We start from the raw sequence: 20459 nt of genomic DNA on the forward strand, positions 1-20459 counted from the left end.
CGTGGGGGTGTTATAGCACAAGCGAGGGGTTGTTTTGAAGGGCTGACGGTTTTAAACAGCGCCCTCCCCTGCCGAGGGCTATGGAGGGGGATGCACTGTTGACCCAGGGGGAGTCGGGATAACCCTGTGAGGAACTAGGAGCTCCGCAAAGGGGGACATGGCCTTCCGGAGACCCCCTCCCCAGAGAGTGTGCGGGGCGGGCAACCCCTTGTACTGGGGGGAGTTGGCTGGGGGCGTGCGGGGAAGGGAACAGGTGATTGCACAAGGGTAGGGAGAGGCGCCCTGCTCCTCCCCGCTCCCCACTGGGGCACATGGAGGGAGCGAGGGTGGATGACCCCACACAGACACTCACATCGCCGCTCTGCTCCAGGTGCCGCCGCCGCCGCCCGCCCCGCGCGCCGGGCCCTTCCGAACGCCCGGAGCAGCTGCGCGCAGCTGAGGCACTGTCTGGCCCGTCACAGGCTTTGGAGGTACGGACGCCGAGCAGGCTCAAGCCGCGCTCCTCGCTCTCCCCCCCCCCCCCGCGAGAGAGTCAGTCATCGGCGCTCCGCGGGGAGCCGCTGAGCAAGGGAGCCACGGCGGCTCGGTGAGTGACCCGCACGCGCTACAGGCTGCTCCTGACGCCCCTGCGCCTCGCGCCGACGCTCGCCGCGCACCTGAGGGGAGGGGGGAAGCACGCGGCAGCCTCATCTGAACTTCAGCGGGGGCGCTGCCCCCCCTGGGACTCCCCGGCTGGGGGGCGGGGGAGATTTCGCCGCGCCGTGACTTCACTGGTTCGAGTCCCTCTACGGCTCTGGGCGCCCCTTTCCCGGGCTCGGCCCGCGGCGTGGCGCGGGGGTAAGGTGGGGTGGGGCGAATGACACCAGGGACATGGACGGGAGCGGCTGGCGGCGGCTAGTCCCGGTTCTGCGTGAGGCGTCCGCAGCCCGGCCGCGGCGCAGCGACCCGCTTCCCCCGTCGCCTCCGCCAACTTTCCGTGGAGTTTGAGCCTCGTGAGTTGGTAGCTGTTACAGCTCCGGCTTCCCACGCGGCAACTCTCCGCGCCGCCCTCCGCCCCGCGTTACCCCTTTCCGCACAGCTCGGCGTACCGCCGCCCAGTCCCCAGCGCTGCCCTTTGGCCGGGGCTCCCCTTTTCACCAGCCTCCCGTCACCCCGACCCTACGCTCCCTGTCACCACACCCAGCTCGCTCGGCTTGTGCTCGCCCACGTTCCCCTCCCCTGCCCCCTTTTCCACAGCGCCCCTGGCTCTGCCCACGCCCGGGCTCACCAAAGCTCCTTTCCTGTGCCGTGCCTCACCTCACCAGACCCCACACTCCGCCCTTTCCTCCCTCGGGATCTGAGCTGCCCCCATGAGCAGACCCAGGGCCTACCCCATCCTTCCCACACCCCCCACCAGATCCTCTCCCGCATGTTCCCTCCTAGTAGAACTCATCACCCTCCTGGCAGCTGTTCTGGTCCGGGGGTAGGCTTTATGGACTGGCATGGGTGCACTCAAGAGTGACTGGGGGAGTTTCAGGTGGCTGCTGTACCTGCGGTGTGTGTAGCGGTACAGAGCTACAGGCTTGGGCACCAGTGCGCTCAGCAACTTTTGTTCTTCTCCTGTAATGAAGAGCTTTAGGCTGGGCTCAGGGAAGTACAAGATCCATGTGGACAACTCGTTTGCCTAACACTGTGTGTTCACTGCAGCAGCTGCCTGTTGTTGCCTCTTTCTGAATAGATATACATGTCACCCCCAGATTGGCTTTTTCTGCATCGGGACCTGATGATGTTTATCACTTAATAACTGTGACTCTTAGGAATGAGTTGGCTGGGAATCCTTTTAAACGTGGAGCAGATGGTCATCTTTATTTGTGTATTGGACAAGTAGCTCTAAGTGAGTTTAAAGTTCTAAACACTACCCACTTTGTGGCTCCGATATTGTGTCCCCCTCTATATATAGATAGATACATATTCTTTCTTTTTACATAATCAATGTATTTGCGCAAGGAAAGTAATCCCAAGTAACAGCCTTTTACTATAGTCACTGTGGGAAGAGGAGGAAGTCCACTGAAAAGTCTGCAATGAGTCATTAGGTACAGAAGCATTTTGTTTGTTACAAAAGTAAAACAAAGTGGGCGGTAAATGGAACAGAAGAGTCTTCTTAAGTTCACAACAAAAATAAAAAACAGATAGCAATAAATGTTTTTTTTACCTTTAGGCTTCCTAAAGAGAAGCCTTAAAAAAAGAAAGTAATTTCTGAAGGAGGCTATGTGGTCAGAATGTTGTGGCTAACTGCAGTAGTTATGCATCTGTCAGCATTTCCATAATAAACCCCAATATTTTTGTGTAGTTCACAAAAAGTTATCAAATGTGCATTGGACTAAAACTTGGTCTACATACTCTTCTCTGGTCGTAATTGTTAAAATAAGATGTAAAATTAATCCACTAAGATGACTGAGAATTTAGTAGACAAAGCATACAGGTTTGATTATACATTTTTTAAAAATAATTTTTTTAAACTTATATTCACAAAGAAATATTGCTAGCTGTTAAGTTTTAATTTAGTATTTTCTTGAAAGAGAGTTAGGCAAAAGATTAACGTCAAAGTATTTCTTTGGTAAGCAAAATATTTGGTCTTCATGGTTTTTTTTTTTATTATACATTTAGCTGTAGAGATCTCAAATTAGATTCCTCCATAAACTCTTTGAAGCAGCAGTTACAGTATTGTTATAAACTATTATTAAAGAAACTTGGCTAAATCTTTATGGATCTAGTGAAATGAAGCAAAGTCCAACAGAGCTATCAACTTCCTGCACAGTGTTGAGTGCCAGTAACATGTTAAAATCTATCACAGCACAAACTAGAAGTCAATGTGAAGATATTAAAGCTGGGAGCAAGCTAAGTGATTTACGTACAGAAGCCCGGTGGGATGGTGTTACTGTTCCTTTTAATTGCTGTGTTGTTTTTGTTTGTTTGTTTTGTTTTTGTTCTCAGATTTGTAACAGGCAAAATATTCTTAAGACTTAATTTATATGTGTGTGTGTGTGTATGTATTATATATAATATAATATACACACATACACATATATATACATATAAGTTTCAGGCCCAATGAAGCATGACTGCCACTTAGTGGACAAATATGAATACTATATAAAAACTCCTTTCTATTTACATTGAAACATTAAAGTAGACTAATAGTGGAGTAAGATCTAATAGTGATTTAATATGGTTTACCAGTCAATTTAAAGATTTTTTTTTTTAACACACAGAAAAAGCCAATCCAGAACTAATTTTTAACTGAGGTTCCTAACCTGTCTCAAAATGCCTTAACACTTACTAAGAACATAAGAATGGCCATACTGGGTCAGACCAAAGGTCCATCCAGCCCAGTATCCCGTCTGCCGACAGTGACCAATGTCAGGTGCCCCAGAGAAGGAGAGCAGAAGACAATGATCAAGTGATTCATCTCCTGCCCTTGTACTGAAGGCCAGGGCACCATACTTTACCCCTGGCTAATAGCCATTTATGGACCTAACCTGCAAAAATTTATCGAGCTCTTTTTTAAACCCTAATAGAGTCCTGGCCTTCACAGCCTCTTCCGGCAAGGAGTTCCACAGGTTGACTGTGCGCTGTGTGAAGAAAAATTTCCTTTTATTAGTTTTGAACCTACTACCCATCAATTTCATTTGGTGTCCCCTAGTTGTTGTATTATGGGAAAGGTAAATAATTTTTCTATATTCACTTTCTCCACACCATTCATGATTTTATATACCTCTATCATATCGCCCCTCAATCGCCTCTTTTCCAAACTGAAAAGTCCCAGTCTCTCTAGCCTCTCCCCATATGGGACCTGTTCCAAACCCCTAATCATCTTAGTCACCCTTTTCTGAACCTTTTCTAGTGCCAATATATCTTTTTTGAGGTGAGGAGACCACATCTGCACGCAGTACTCAAGATGTGGGCGTACCATAGTTTTATATAGGGGAAGTATGATATCTTTTGTCTTATTATCTATCCCTTTTTTAATAATTCCTAACATCCTATTTGCCTTACTAACTGCCGCTGCACACTGCGTGGATGTCTTCAGAGAACTATCCAGTATAACTCCAAGATCCCTTTCCTGATCTTGTGTACTAAGGACTACTTTATAGAGGATCTGCAGCAAATTGCTTTCCAAAGTTGTGAGCTTTAGAAACCCACACCTTTCAACCTTGTAAACTGTACAAAAAATATATTGTTGTGGCACATAGGGGGAGAATATGCCTAAAAAAGTACTAACTTTGCAGTGAAATGTGTGCCTAAAATAATTGTGCCAAAGAGTCAGCATGGACGAAGTACCACAAAAGTTGACAGAGCTGGTTCATAAATCCGTCAGATCATCTCTGGCATATATATTTACATTTGTATCATGACTTTTAAAAAAAGTTGATAGGCTTCCGAAATTAACAGATTTTTCAAAAGTTCTCAGTACCCAAAAGGTGTCAGATGTCAGAGGGAGATGTTGGGTGCTATGCCCTTCTGAAAGTCTGGCTGCTAATTTAGAATTCTAAATATGTACATAGGAGCCTACCTTTAAGCAGCTGTTTCTAAAAATCTTCATTCAGATTTTTTTATTTTGTGTCAGATAGGTAAATCAGGCTGGCTGAGAATGGATGGTATTGGCAGCTTACTAGCAGCAATGGGCAGTACCTAAATTTCGTAACCTGGATCAGACTTTTAGCTGTCTGCTGAGATCAAATAAAAGCACTAGGCACTAAAACTTGTAGTCTCCTTGAGAATGCTTCCATATTAAAAGTTAATATTTCATTTGACTTGGGAGCTATAATTGAGTCATAGATATTTATGAAATCGTGTTCATAGTTCCATATTTTCTTCACTTTTTTACCATAGCACAAGTCTATTTTTACACTGTAAGTGAGCAAAAAATAAAATAAAATATAATAAAATTAAATTGAGGAAGGACACTCCATCCTTAATTTTATTCTTTTGTGCCTATTGTACTATAAATAGTAAGAATATGCACTAAGCTCTTGTCTCTGTTATCTGACACCATTCCTCCAGTTAACTGCTTTATTTTTGGAGTTCTTGGTTCACACTTTGAATACTAGTTTTCTTAAATAAGTTCAATAAAGATGTGGAGAAATTAGAGAGGGTCAAGAAAAGAGCAACAAGAATGATTTAAAGGTCTAGACAATGTAACCTATGAAGAAAGGCTGGAAGAACTGGGCCTGTTCAGTTTGGAAAAGAGATGATTGAGGGGAGACATGATAGCAGTTTTCAGGTATCTAAAAGGGTGTCATAAGGAGGAGGGAGAAAACTTGTTCTTCTTGGCCTCTGAGGATAGAACAAGAGGCAGCGGGCTTAAAATGCAGCAAGGGAGGTTTAGGTTGGACATCAGGAAAAAGTTCCTAACTGTCAGGGTGGTCAAACACTGGAATAAATTGCCAAGGGAGGTTGTGGAATCTCCATTGCTGGAGATATTTAAGAACAGGTTAGATAGATGTCTATCAGGGATGGTTTAGACAGTACTTGGTCCTGCCATTGGAGCTGGGGGCTGGACTGGATGGCCTCTCGAGGTCCCTTCCAGCCCTAGTGTTCTATGATTCAGTGGACTGTGAGGTTACCAGTTACCTTCTCATTCTACTCCCATCCCTCCACCACCACCACCTCACCCCTCATAGAGAGAGCACTAGAAAAGTCAAACTAGATGATAAATAAGATAGGTCTTTGTGAAGAGTTGAATCATAGAAGCTACCTTGGGGTTGTCCCCTGGTGTGCTGATTGTGTCATGCTGATGCCCACCTTCCCCACCACCTTGTCCTGCTGGGCCAGATCTTCCGATTTCCTCACAGCCAAATCACAGACTTGGGGATTACTGCTCCTCTGCAGAGCAACACAGAGACTGAACAAGTTCAGCTCCAGGAGGACTCAACTATAAAGGCTCAGCACCCAGGAAACCAACCCTCAAATGGGACCAAAACCCCAAATAAATCCATCTTACTCTGTTTAAATGTTTTGCACAGAGGAAGCTTGTAAGGTCCATCCACTTTTTCAGTGAAAGAGAGGTATGCACAATTATTTACCCTGGGCTTGATTATAAATAAAAGTGCTTTTATTAAGTACTAATCAATTTACCCACTGTTGGTTGGGTGCTTAAGTCAATTAAGGGTTTTTTTTAAATAAAAAGAAAATATACATGCTTTATTTAGATATTTTTCAAAAACAGTGTTATTTTATTAAGTTAATTTTTAGTACATATAGCTGTAGAAAAGGGATTGTTAAAAACAGGCTCTGCAGGGGGGCAGTAACCCCAACTCTGTGCCTTGTCTGCTGCAGACCAGAGAACCTGGCCCAGCAGGGCAGGGTGGAGAGGCGCTCCAGAGAGCAAGAAGGCAGGTGTTGCCGGCATGAGCAGCGCATTGGTGAACAATCCCAGGGGTTTCCTGTGATCTTCCCTGTCACAAAAACAGCACAAACTAAAACAGTGGTGGTCAAAAAGTGGCCAGCGGATCAGATGCAGGTTGCAAGGGTTAGTCCCTGGTGTGCCACTAGACACTTTATTTGCCAGACTCTCTGCAGGTACAGCTGTTTGTATCTCCTGTTGGCTGCAGTTTGCCACTCCCAGTCAGAGGGAACTGCAGGAAGCAGTTGCACCTGCAGATGCTCAGGTAAATAAGGCATCCAGCAGCATGCCAGGCTCTAACCCTGGTGAACTGCCTCCAGCCTGCAGTGCCACTTGTTGCCTGTCCAGAACTAAAATGTCATGCAGACAATGATTTGTTAATACTGTTCTATATACAACATCAGTGGTTCTCAAACTGTGGGTAAATTCATTTTAATGCAGTCACTTGTGCTAATGTCATACTTGCTGGGAATCAAGACAGAAAGGCTACACACCCTGCTGCATTCAGCTGAAACCGAAGCCTGAAGTTTTTAGTGAAGTGAAACTTGGTGTATGCAAGACAAATCAGACTGTGGGAAAGGGTGAAGTCTGGAAAGGTTGAGAACCATTGATCAGATGATCTCTGACCACTAAACAACACTCTTCTCCCAAAATCTGACACAAATAGTCTCTTGTATGTGACTGCGATCTAATATGCAACTGTGTAATCAATGTATAAGTCTCATCTAGTGAGTGAACTAAATATAGACTAGCAAATACTCCTGTAGTTTAAGTAATCAAGATCTGGTCTACAGGTCTCAAGGTTGAGTGTTTGTATTCTGTTGTTGACCCATGTGGAGGGATGTTATGGTTGCATCTGACAGATCTTGCTTTTGACGTTTTCTTTTTATAACAAATTACACAATGCGCAGACATCTTGTAAACCCCTTAAAAACAAATGTAGGGATTTCATTTTGTGACTGTTAAAGTTGCATCAGGGCACACCTCACTAATTTAAAACCTGAAAAGCACAGAAATAAGATTAATGGAAAAGTCTCTTGCTTTCCATTTCACATTGCCTGCAACTAGTATACCACATTCCCACACCCTGTACAGTTTTCAGTTTCCCCGTATAGTGGGATCAGCTGTCTCCCATGCTTCCCTTCATGGGCAGGAGTGACTCTGCAGTGCACTGCTAACAATTTCTCTGTTCAAGGCTCTCTTACACTCCTATCAATAGCTCTACATGTATGGGGTCATGTGGAGTACAGACACTACACACCCAGGTAGCATAGTAGTAGGCATCCTTCAGTCTGCATAGACTATGGATTGCGCCCTTTAAAGTTTCAATTGAGGACTTCATTTACAGCATCTATTGTGACTATAAAGACCCACACGAGAGTGACAGTCCTTGCAGGTAGCATAGGTACCATACCAATGCAGACCATGGCACCCTGCTTAGTAAGTTGAGAAGAGAGACACTACAATCCTAAGTTACCATACACAGCATTCTACATGCCCAAGCAGTGTCTCTCTTTTGCAATTTTTAGCAGTGTACTTAAGCCTTTTCCTGCTAGGGAGCTTCTGCAGCCTTTCCCAGTTGCTTCATGGCTGCCATTTTGTTTTACTAACTTCTGTAGCTGCACACTGCAGTGTGGGCGCACTCTGTCTTTCAGTGCAACATGTAGCTCCGTATATCCTATATACCACCACAGGCATAGAGTGTGAGCATTTGTGTGACTCCGACTTCGTCTGTAAGGATATACATAGCAGCGCTTCCATGCTACCACAACAGCCACAGTCCACACACCATAGAGCCTGGGAAGCCAGTGATTGTGGGACACGCTGCCCACAGGAGAGAGGACTGGCAGCCCTTCTCATGACCTTTGGTTGGCCCTGACTTACTGTTGAAGTCTGGAGGGATTACTAGGAAGATAGCTGTGTGAGAAGGGCAAGTCCCTGAGCTGCTGCTAGAGCTGTCCTGTCCGTAGTATAAGGTGGGGTGGCTGCCCCAAGCCCTGCACTTTTGGGGGCCCTATGGTGGCCACCCCAGCTTGCCCTGTGGATGGGAGAGGAGAGAAGTACCTAGGGCAGGGTGTGGATGGCATGGGCACCTGCGGCGGCAGTAGGGGGTCACTTACTCATGCCCCACCTTCTCACCCCACACTCACCAGGCAGTGAGAGCCGCAGTCTGCTCTGCTCCACTGTGCCCTCCCAGGTCTCTGAGCCCTGCTTCTCCATGGGCTGCTGGGAGGCTGACCCAGCTGCCTTTGGCGAAGTGGAGCACAGGGGGCTGGGAGGGGATGGCGGAATACATCAAGCTGCTGCTCACGCTGCCTGGTGAGTGCTAGGAGGGGAGCTGTCCCCTAGCTTATGCTGCTTTGGCTCCCCACACTCTGGCCGGGTACTTCCTGGCCAGGCTAGTTGGGAAGGGGGTCAGGGTGGAGATGGAGCAGGAGAGGAGTGGGGCCTGCAGTGCGGGGGTGTTAACCTGGGTCCTGTGACTGGGGCCCTGGGGGAGAGGTTGCCTGGGACCTTGCCTCCCCCTCAGGATGGCCCTGGCTGCTTCTGAAACAGAACCTGCCTTATATTTACTGCTTTTCTATGTGCCCAGTTCCTAACTTTTTACCCTGTCCTCCTGTTCTTGGCTATTGGCTTCAGTTTGACCATCAGTTCTGATCCCTACCTATTGACTTCAGCCTAATCTTTGGGCCTGTTCCTTAACCATAGACCTTGGTGTGTGACTCTTGGCTCTGGACTCTGGCTACAGACAAGAATTTGCTTCCTCAATCTTCATCACCTGGGGCTGTAACCACTAGGCATGACCGCCTACTTCCTTGTTCCTGACAGGGACAAGGCCTGAGGCTGTGGTGCAGAAGAATCTTTTGCACAGCTTTATCAGACCCAGCAAATCATGTCTCCTGCCACTTCCTGCTACTTCTTAAGTTAGACCACTTGATCCAGTCCAGAGGTGGCTTCTTCCTAATCAAGGGTGGCTTACTCTAGGCCCTCCACCCACTAAGGCCAAGTGACCACATTACATCCCTTCAACAGCAAGTAAAAAGCAATATATATCACATCTTTGTTAAACTTGGACCACCCCCACAAAGACATCATAGTAATCTCAGATGCTTTTGTATCAACAGACTGGCATATCTGACACATATATTCCATACATATTCTGCCTTAATGTTGCCAAGGCTTTATATTAGAATCAGATCATTAAACCAAAAATGTCTAGCCCTTATGATGGTTAGTTAATGTAATGCAGCTTTAGCCTGAGACAGCAGCTAATAGATGTGTAAAATAACCTCCATTCATCTTAACAAAATATATCTGAAGGCTAATGATGACATTTTAAGAGCTAAACTTCAAGAGCCAGATTTTAAGATAACCCAGGCACACGATGCATGCCTAATTTGAGCATATAATAGGACAAATTTTGTGTGTTAATAGGGGAATTATACACATAGAAGGCCAAATAAACAAAAGGCAGAAATGGCAATAATACTAGAAGTCTGCATAATCTTTTTCTCTGCTTACGGTGAATGTGATCATAATTTGCCTAATGAATTAAAGTTTTTGATTGAGAATTTTATTATTTTTGTCTCCTTCCCTCTTCTACTTCATGCAGGTTTCCTGTTAACATCAGGGTCAATTTTTAACTAGAACCACAGAATATATAAAGTCATTACCATAATTGAAAATGTAATTCAGCCTGGTAGTTGAACTGGAATGATTTTGTTATTGTTCATTTATTTATATTAGAAATGTGGCAACTTTATTTCATCCAGTGCATAGTATGCTGGTTAAATCCACATGTGGAGTTTAAACACTATGAAGTTCTTGAAAGCTTCTGTTGTAGGTTTTGTTTTATAAAGGCACATAGAGCCTCTCTTTCCCACTCCTTTCTGTTCCATCCCTACGTTCTCGCATTAAGCCAATGTTTCCCAATTTTATTTGGCCCTGGCACCCTTTTAAATGCGAAAGAATTTTGTGGCACCCCATTTCCAGGCTCTTGCCCCCCTTAGCTCCCAAACCCCTCCCCTATCTCCAGGCTTTATCCTCCTTAGCCCCCAAATCTGCCCCCTTATCCCAAAGCTTTACCCCCACATCCTGCAAACCCACCTCCTCATCCACACGATTAACCCTGCTCAGCCTTAAACCCAAGCCCAGGCTAACCTGCCTTAGCTCCAAACTGGCCCCTGGGACTAACTCATCTGTGGCACTGGCTGGGGACCCTATGCTGGGTGGCCACATGTGCCCAGCGGAAAGAAAGCTGGCATGGAGGTGTTCCTCTGGCAGAGGTGTGGCTGCTTGGGTAATGGGGCAAGTGAGAGGCTCTCTGTAGCTCCCTGCCCTACCGGTGCTGAATAGTGGAAGTAAATTCAGTTGGTTTAACAGCCGAATCCCTCCCACTGCCCTGCCAGGTGTTAAACCAGTTAAATTTAGTTCTGCTGTTTCAGTAGCGGCAGGGTAGATAGCCACAAATGAATTTTCTCACAGAAGCCTTATTTTCACTTTGAGGAAGCCCAGAGTTCCCCAGAACTCCATTTGGGAAACACTGCATTAAACAATTAGAACACTTGAAGTACATGGCCATGCACCATCATTTAAATGAACTTTAGCAAGCTGCTTTTTCCAGCAGATCTGTTTTTTTTTTCCCTTTCAATGGCTTTACTAGAGCTGCAATGGCTGAAGTTTTTCTTGACCTTGTTTAGTGATCTGTTTATGCACAGTATATTCAAGCTGGAAACTGACCACACTGTCACACTAGAAGAAAGTTGTTCACATGGTATCTGCAGCAGCAGCTTCTGTTTCAACATCTGTTGCTGCTCCTGGAGAAGCTGTTGCCTTGATAGCTTCAGTAGCTTGCGCCAATAAGCATGCCTGTGATATGATAGGGGGCTTGTCACAAGGATGTCAGGAAAGCCTGATTTTCTGCCTCAAAAAACAGAATTGCTGGCACAGAAGGTTGTAGAATTTTACACTTCATTGTGGATCATGAAAGATCTCCTGCAGAGAAGATACGAGTATTGAATGGGATCCAGTTCCATTTTGTAACAAATGCTGTATAAAAGAGGTAAGGAAAATTTAGATTTCCAGATGCTAATCAAGAGAATGTTTGGAGAGGAATTGGAGGAGTCTGCCTCATGTATTTTAAGCAGGCTTCTTTAGGTTCTGGAAGAGGAAAGGGTGTTTATTTTATTCCCTGATGCCCTGCAGTTATGTAGAATACACAATGATGAATACCACTGTCACCTAGCAGGAGATACAGCAATACTAGAAATTGGACATAGGATAATACAGAATATCATATTCTAATAAAGTCTGTTACCAGGTTTGCCCATTACTTTGGGGTATGCTCATTCCAAGTCTGAAGAAGTGGGTCTGTCCCACGAAAGCCCTAATAAATCATTTTGTTAGTCTTTAAAGTTCTACAAGAGTGCTTTTTCATTTACTAGGGTTTGTCTTTGGCGGGGAAGGAGTGTTGGGGAGGGCTTGATAATTTTATCAGTGTACTACCTGTGTTCTCATGAGGAGCTGTACTTCTTGCATCTGCTAATTCCCTCCCAGTGGAGCTATTCTGCAGAACCTAGGTTCCCTGGGGCTGCGTTCTGCCCGCCCAAAACTACACTCACACCCGCTGACAGAGGACATCAGGAGGACCGGTTAATCAGCACTCACAGGCTGACCCTTTGTATGCCCCTGACCCTCAGGTGCCCTCGGATTCAGTAAGGGTTTAAACAGCACTTTAAGCAGCCACCCTCAGACACCCCCAGGTTCAGCACATCCTTATCCCCACTTGCAAGACACAACCGTTCTGCGAGTGGCCACTTGAGGAGCAAATTCCACAAGATTCTTGGCTGATACAGAGATCTTTATGTTAACTACAAGGATTGTTGTTGCAGAGTGAATGGGGAAGGCAAAAACAACATCCCTGGTGGGAGTGGGGAGAGAGAAGCAACCAGCTTAACCGTAAAAGTAATTTATTTCCAGGTAATACCCATACAAGGGGAGCCAAACAAATAAAAGTTACAGTATTAATTTAACTTATCTCTAGCTACAAAAGTTAGACCTAGCTAACTGATCACATAAGGCAGGGTCAAGAGGCTATATCTAGAAATAGACCTCACCACTCTATGAAGCTTGACTTTATCAGGGTTCCCAGCTGGTGATGATCACTGGGGCGTCAAGAGTGTTGGAGCAAGGCAGAGCAGAGCTCCTGGCACAATAGTCAGGAGACAATGAAGTTCCAATGGAACCGATGCAGAATATGGATCCAGACACCAGAACTCATTACTTAGGTGTGGGTAGAGGTTTTTGTAGGAAAACAGACATGGTTCAGGGCAGCAAAACCTATGGTTCAAGGTGGCATTCCAAAGTTGTTTTGTTTAGGCACTAGATGGTAGGAACTGATTATTTTTGGCTATGGGTGATATTCTTTTAAGGGAGCTCAAAATGCAACAGTTAAGCGGTTTCTCCCTGCCCCCTGTTGATGCAAGTGAGGCTAGGGGTATTTCCTTAATCCTGTCACACTTGCCACCACTGACTCTAATGTTGTGGCCCAGCTGGACCTCTAAGGGCCCTCCAGAGCAATGCCCTCCATCTCACTTTCCTGTTCCTTCCCAGAGTGGTACCTAACAACTCTGGGTGCTGTTGATGCTGGAGGCCTTGATAGCAGCTAGGACATGTTGATGTGCCAATGCTGCTCTCACACATAATCACGGGACTGCATTATAAAGGGCAGCCTACCATGTAACCACCCTTATCTTCACAGAGACCTGACTCCCTCTGGAGAGGGATGTCTGAGGCCTCACCACCACACAAGGATGGCCACAGAGCCTGCGGCCCAATAACGTTCACCAAAGAATTTGCCCTACCATTTGGACATTGCCACTCTAACGAGCCTTTGCTGTTTCCTTGCCTCTCTGCCATTCCTGAGCTCTCTGCACCATAACTACTTGCTTCGCCCAGATCTGGCAAAACATGGAGGAACATGCTCCCTGGCGATTCAGCAGGTTCTCTTGGGAAGCTACATGTAAGCCAGGCAAATGTATATGGCTGAATGGACTAGGTTCTCGATATGGGCCACACAGAGAGCACTCCCGAGCAGAGGCTTCAATTCAGATCATCCTTGATTATCTTCTCCATTTGAAGGGGGGGGACCTGGAACATATGTCCATCAGAGAGAACCTGGCAGCAATCTCTGCTTTCCATCCACCAATACAAGGCCAGTTCATATTTCCGCATGACATGACTGGCAGTTTCTTGAGAGGCTTTTCCCATGTGTATGGCCATCTGTCCCCCAAGAGGATCTTAATCTGGTCCCCTCCAGACTTACTAGGCAGCTGTTCAAGTCCATAGTTACATGATCCCTTTTGTACATGTCTTGGAAGGTAACTTCCTGGTGGTGATTACGTTGGCTAGGAGAGTCTCTTAGCTGCATGTGTTGACTTAAGAGCTCCTTTACACCATCTTCAAAGACAAGGTCCAGCTGTGACCACACTCTGCCTTCCTGCCCGATGTGGTCTTAGCCTTCCACATGGGTTAAGACATTTCCCTCCAAGTCTTCTCCCCAAAGCTCATGTGACCAGTGAGGAGAGATGACTTGCCTGCTTGGGACTGTCCCGGGGCCCTCACTTTTTACAGTGACAGAACAAAGCCTTTCCATGGCTACGTCTACACGTGAACCCTACATCGAAGTAGCCTATTTCGATGTCGCCACATCAAAATAGGCTATTTCGATGAATAACGTCTACATGTCCTCCAGGGCTGGCAACGTCGATGTTCAACATTGACGTTGCGCAGCACCACATCGAAATAGGCCCTGCGAGGGAACGTCTACACGCCAAAGTAGCACACATCGAAATAAGGGTGCCAGGCACAGCTGCAGACAGGGTCACAGGGCGGACTCAACAGCAAGTCGCTCCCTTAAAGGGCCCCTCCCAGACACACTTTCACTAAACAGCGCAAGATACACAGAGCCAACAACTGGTTGCAGACCCTGTGCATGCAGCATGGATCCCCAGCTGCAGCAGCAGCAGCCAGAAGTCCTGGCCTACAGCCTGCTGCACACGGTGACCATAAGCCCCACAAGGGCTGGAGAGAGAGCATCTCTCAACCCCCCAGCTGATGGCCGCCATGGAGGACCCCGCTATTTCGATGTTGCGGGACGCGGATCGTCTACACGTTCCCTACTTCGACGTTGAACGTCGCAGTAGGGCGCTATTCCCATCCCCTCATGGGGTTAGCGACTTCGACGTCTCGCTGCCTAATGTCGATTTCAACTTCGAAATAGCGCCCAACACGTGTAGCCGTGACGGGCGCTATTTCGAAGTTGGCGCTGCTACTTCAAAATAGCGTGCACGTGTAGACACGGCTCATAAGTCACCTCAGCTCTTTGTTGAATACTCTGGGGGAACGAAGAGGCTCCCGCTATCTGCAGAGGTTTGCCAGTTGGATAATCTCCTGCATTTGGATGTGCTAACGGTGGGTGCCCTAGATATCCCCACACGTCAGGGCACGTTCAACCAGAGCACAGACCTCCTGTGCAGCCTTCCTTGCCAGCGTTCCTATCCAGGAGATTTGCGAGGTTGTGGCGTGGTTCTGGGTGCACACTTTCACTATGTCCTTATGCAACAAGCCTGAGAAGAGAGCTGTAATGCATTTAGCATGTCCTTAAACTCCTCCTGCCACTGGAGATACTGCTTGCAGTCACCTATGTTGAATGGACATGACTAAGCACTCGAAGGAAAGACAGTTGCCTGTTTCTATAACTGGTGTTTTTCTAAATGAGTTTCTCATCTCCATTCAACATCCTGCCCTTCTGCCCCCTTGTTGGAATTTTTTGGCAAGGAAACACTAAGGGTGAAGGGAAGGGGTCCAGAGGTGCCTGAGCCAGTGCCCCTTATGGATACTGCTAAGGGGAAATGTTCCTGTGCTCGTGCATGGAGCGAGCACACACACCTGCTTTGACTGGACATAAGCAACACATCTCAACACCATTTACAGAAAAAAGTAGCTGTCTCTTTACTCATCTTGCAGATCCTCTTGACTTACTATTAAAACTTTTTTTGTCAACTCTTGTTGGCCCATGATCAACTAGTCATATACATCACTAGTATATTTTCACTAATTGTGAAGTGGCTTTTAAGTGCTTCTGTTATGAACAGATCTCACATGAGATGAAGAAAATCTTAAATGCATTCTTCTGTCTTTGATAGGCACTTGGTTTTCTTTAGACTTGCTAAGATATATTTGTGGATAAGGAAATAAGAAAAGTTTTAGAATGACCAGACTTCCTTGCTCTTGGATTTTCCTTGCTACTGATATGCAGTACTCTTTTCAGTGATAGTTTGTCCTCTGTGGTGTACATTACGTTGAGTAAATTATTGAAAATATATGACAAATCTGACCCATGTTCTCATTTCACCTGTGGTAGTAGTTCAGACCCCAGGTTTGGAGTTTCTCTATTCTGTCATTCTTATATAGTCCCTTATTATTAGTGGAATTACTGTAGCACCTATGAGCAGTAGTCATAGGCCAGAATCTTGCTTTTCTAGGTGCTATACAAACTATAGATGTTAATGGTTAACAGCTTAATTGGTAAGCCTCACCTTTAACAGATGAGGCTTACTGGTTACAGTTAATTGGTGGGGATGGTGCAGCACCCTATCCTGTCACAGGCAGGGGCTGCTCCCCGCCCAGCCAGAGCAACCCTCATCTGTAGCACACTCTGGGCACACCGTGGGCAGGGGCTTTCCAGCCGGACTGGTGCAGCTCCTGTCCACAGCAGGGGAGGCCTCTTCAGCCCTTTCAGGGCTGGAGGCCCCTTCCAGCCCCCCTCCCATTTAATCGGTTAACTGGTTAAACTTAATATTTAACTGGTTACTAATTAAACATGATTTTCCTTCCCAGTACAGACTTCTGTATTATTTGTTAATGTACACAGAGGGTTAGAATAGAGTTTTTTTGGGAAAAAAAAGAAAAGAGCCACCTACACTGGTGTTAGACCAGGGGTTCTCTGTGTGGGGTTGTGACCCCTTGAGGGTCTCAGAGTTATTACGTGGTGGGGTTGTAAGCTGTCCACCTCCATTCCCAAACCTCATTTTGCCTCCAGCGTTTATAATAGTGTTATAAATTAAAATTAAAATCGCGTTTTTTATATATAAAGGAGGGTGGCACTGATAGGCTTGCTGTGTGAAAGGGGTCATGAGTTCAAAAGTTTGAGAACTACTGTGTTGGACTGTATAATTAATGTTTAATGGAATATGTTCACACACCTGAATGTACCAAAAGTATTTTGTAGTTTTTAATGTCAGTGACTCAGTCGTGCTCAGAGGGGTACTTCATTCTGTTTTTCTGAGTTCTCTAATCCTCTGAAGTTAACATTCGCACGTTCTCCCTCAGGGTATCATAGTTCTATCCTGTTGCCTGACAAAATAAGGTTTCATTTGAAAATATTAAAGTTTATTTAAGATCTAGATGTAGGAAAGTAGTGTTTGGCAGAACAAAACACCAGCACAAATCACTTTAAACTTCCATTTTCTTTTCTCCGCCACATAAATTCTTAGTCATAAGAAAACATATAATTTCAAGAGCAATGATAGGTACTAGAATAAATGTCTATTTGCAAGAAGTTAAAGGAGCATGTCGCTGAAAGCTTTGAATGTAATTTGGTACTACTGAAGTTGAACTTCATTCACATGATAAATTTGAATCATGCATATTTTTTCCTTTCAATAAGGGCATATAATTCAGTTTATCAAACAGTACAACAGTCTGCTGACTATAGATTGCTAAAGATGGATAGTTATTCAATAGAGACCTGAAGAAGTGATCTGTGTCACTTCAACAACAGATTGTGGTCCAATAAGAGATATTACGTTGCAGGCTTTCTTATCTGGCATGCATGGGGAACAAAAGCTGTTGGTTAATCAAACGCATCCCCCAGCAGCACTGTATTGTGGTTCAGCCAGCCAGGGGAAGGGGAGGGGAAGCAGTGGAGCCCACAGCTACGTCCTGTACCTGCCAAGCAGAGCCCTTGGGCCTGGTCTGGCCCCAGCTTGCTTGAATCTGGCTGATCAAGCTCAGGGATCCAGACCCTCACCCTGTAGTGGGCCAGATGCTGGGGAGGGGAGCCTTTAGCTTTGAAAGCCAGATCTAGACAAATTAACAGCCAGATAGTGCCAGGAGGGTGGGATGGGGCGGTTCCACACCCCTGATCTATAAGGAACCTAAGAGGTCATCAAGTGCAGTCCCTGCGCTAATGGCTGGACCTCCCTAGGCAATTGATTCCAGTGCTTTGCTAACCTGGAAATTAAGAAGTTTTTCCTAATGTCTGATATAAACCTCCCTTGCTGCAATTTAAGCCTGTTCCTACTTGTTCTATCATTAGAGGTTATGGAGAATAATTTATCCCCTTCCTCTTGTTAACAGCCTTTTGGGTACAGTAAACCCTCGAGTTACACAGGGGTTGTGTTTCTGCAACCCCTACATAACTTGAATTTTCGTGCAAGTCGAGGGGAGACAGGAACCAGGCTGCATCCTGGTTCCTGGCTCTCCTAGGCTTGCAGGAGCTGGGAAATTAACCAGCCCAGTAGGACTGGTCAGTTTCCTGGCTCCCAGAGTGGCAAGGAGCTGGGGGCGGGGGGGGGGGGGGGGGGGGGGGGAAGTGCAGCCTGGTTCCCTCTCCCTGCTGCTTGTGGGACCCGAGAAACTGACCAGCTGGTTAATTTCCTGGATCCCACAAATGGTGGGGAGCGGGGAATCAGGCAGCAGCCTGGGTCCTGGCTCCCCTTGACTTGCGGGGAGGGAAGACTAGCAGAGCAGCAGCCTTGTTTAGTTTCCTGGCTCCAGCCAGTGGAGGGTAGCTGGGAACAAGGGACAGCGTATCTCCAGCTCTCCTTTGCTTCTTGGGGCCAGGAAACTAACCAGGGCTACCACCCTGTTCAGTTTCCTAGCTCTGCAGGTGGAGAGGAGCCAGGAGCTAGGCTGCCGCCTGGTTCCCAGCTCCCCGCTATGCCAGAGACCACGAAACTGCTCCTGTTGGGGGCGGGAGTCTGATTCGCGGCTGCCCTCCCTCACAAGAAACAGCTCCTGTCTGGGGCACCAGCAGCAAGTCAGGCTGCCATCCCTGACAGGAGAGGTAGCCTCACTCATGGCTGCCACCCCTGACAGGAACAGGAAACTGCTCCTGTCAGGCGTGGCAAGAGTCAGGCTGCTGTCCCTGACAGGAGCAGTTTCCCTGCTACCGTCAGGGATGGCAGCCTGACTTGCAGCTGTTGCCCTTGACAGGAGCGGGACCTGCAGTTGCATTAACCCGAGACACACGCAGGTGCATATCTCAAGTGTTTACTGTACTTGAAATCTGTTTTCATGTCCCCTCTCAGTCTTCTTTGTTCCAAACTAAACAAACCCATTTTTTTCAGTCTTCCCTCATAGGTCATGTTTTCTAGAACTTTAATAATTTTTGTCACTCTTTTCTGGACCCTCTTCAATTTTTCCACATCTTTCTTGAAATGTGGTGCCCAGAACTGGACACAATAATCCAACTGAGGCCTAATCAGTGTGGAGTACAGCCGAGGAATTACTTCTCATGTCTCGCTTACAACACTCCCACTTAAATATTTCAGAATATTTGCTTTTTTTTTTTTTCCCAAAAAGTGTGCTACATTGTTGACTTATGTTTAGCTTGTGGTCCACAAGACACCTCCCCACCATCCCTTTCTACACTCCTCCTTCCTAGACAGTTGTTTTCCATTTTGTATGTCTGCAATTGAGTGTTTTTTCCTAAGTGGAGTATTTTGTACTTGCTCTTATTTAACTTCATCTTATTTACCTGGAGACTACTACCGTTAGCCTTTTCTGTTAAATGAAAGATTTCAGCACCAAGTGCCTTCACTAATTCTATGTGTGGTAGAATTGTAGTCTAGGAAAAAGGCAGACTTATTAAAGTGACTTCATGGTACGGCAGGAAGAGGTAGAAAAGGAGGAAGACTGGCTAGAATTAAGAAGAAAAATATAGGGGCCAGGAAGGAGGAGGTGGCCATTTCACATTCTCTAGCATCAGTACAAATTAAAAAAAAAAAAAAAAAAAGAGTTAAGTGAGGGAGTAGTGAGAACTGTATCAAAAGTGGATGCTCAGTCTCTTACTTTCATGTTGTTTCCCTCAGCCTTAACCTTCAGTATATCTTTTTAGGTTGCAAGCTCTTCAGCTGTGTGCTCTTAAGGCTGCAGAACTTCCTGTGTGCTTTGCACTCTGGGTAACAAAAAACACTGAATGCAAAAAGGTTTGTATTCTCCATCCTTTGGATTGTGTGTGTGCATGTGTGTGTGTGTGTGTGTGTGTCTATCAAAATTGGCAGCAGTGTTCTATATTTGTTCAGTTTGTACATACTTTGGCTGTGGAGGGTTGTTTTTGTTATTCAGAATGTATGTTCATGTGAAGCAATCTGGGTGGAATGTTAGCCGTGATGATTGTATTTTAGTACACAATTTACAGACCTGTGGCTATGACTCCTATTCATTTCATTCAGTGAAGATGTGCGTACTGTACACACAACTTTGGAAACAGCAACAAAGGGTTCTGTGGCATCTTATAGACTAACAGAAAAGTTTTGAGCATGAGCTTTCGTGAGCACAGATGTGATGCATGTGATGCATGCATCTGATGAAGTGAGTCTGTGCTCACGAAAGCTCATGCTCAAAACTTTTCTGTTAGTCTATGAGGTGCCACAGGACCCTTCGTTGCTGTTACAGATCCAGACTAACACGGCTACCCCTCCGATACTTGACAACTTTGGAAAAGCACTCTAAAGGACATGTCCCTGGACGGGGTAAACACTAATGTCAGTTTTCAAGGAGGTTGAGAGAACAGAATTGCCCTACCCTTTGGCCATTGCCAGGAGGCAGGGTCTAACAGCTGAAACCAAACGGGATCTCTTGGGAAAGAAAGCAGTCTGCAGACAGCAATTAAGGATTAGATAAAAGGAAATAGTGAATGGTTGTTTGAGATTTGTGATTGTTGCCTGGAAAAGAACAGACATCTTCTAGCTGGTGAAACAGAACAGATGACTGAAAACAAGAAGCT

General features: G+C 46.0%; 2 protein-coding genes across 8 annotated transcripts in view; one reads left to right on the forward strand and one right to left on the reverse strand.

The window, feature by feature from the left end:
• The window catches only part of WBP4 (WW domain binding protein 4), a 42418-nt gene extending 41944 nt beyond the window's left edge, over positions 1-474 (reverse strand). Inside the window, exon 1 of the mRNA XM_074988645.1 lies at positions 353-474. Within this exon, the coding sequence (XP_074844746.1) occupies positions 353-354 (2 nt within the window). The 5' untranslated portion in view covers positions 355-474. The remainder of the gene's footprint in view (positions 1-352) is intronic.
• Positions 392-20459, forward strand: part of ELF1 (E74 like ETS transcription factor 1) — a 155488-nt gene continuing 135420 nt past the window's right edge. Inside the window, exons 1-2 of one of the 7 annotated variants that reach the window (XM_074988556.1) lie at positions 534-586; positions 19569-19659. The gene's annotated coding sequence lies outside the window, so the exon portion shown is untranslated. Of the gene's footprint in view, positions 471-533; positions 587-641; positions 838-871; positions 993-1839; positions 1874-19568; positions 19660-20459 lie in introns of those variants that run through there. The other 6 variants (XM_074988583.1, XM_074988577.1, XM_074988600.1 and 3 more) reach the window with 6 other exon arrangements.

Source organism: Carettochelys insculpta, chromosome 1 (genome assembly GCF_033958435.1).
Source record: "Carettochelys insculpta isolate YL-2023 chromosome 1, ASM3395843v1, whole genome shotgun sequence".
Taxonomy (NCBI): Eukaryota; Metazoa; Chordata; order Testudines; family Carettochelyidae; genus Carettochelys; species Carettochelys insculpta.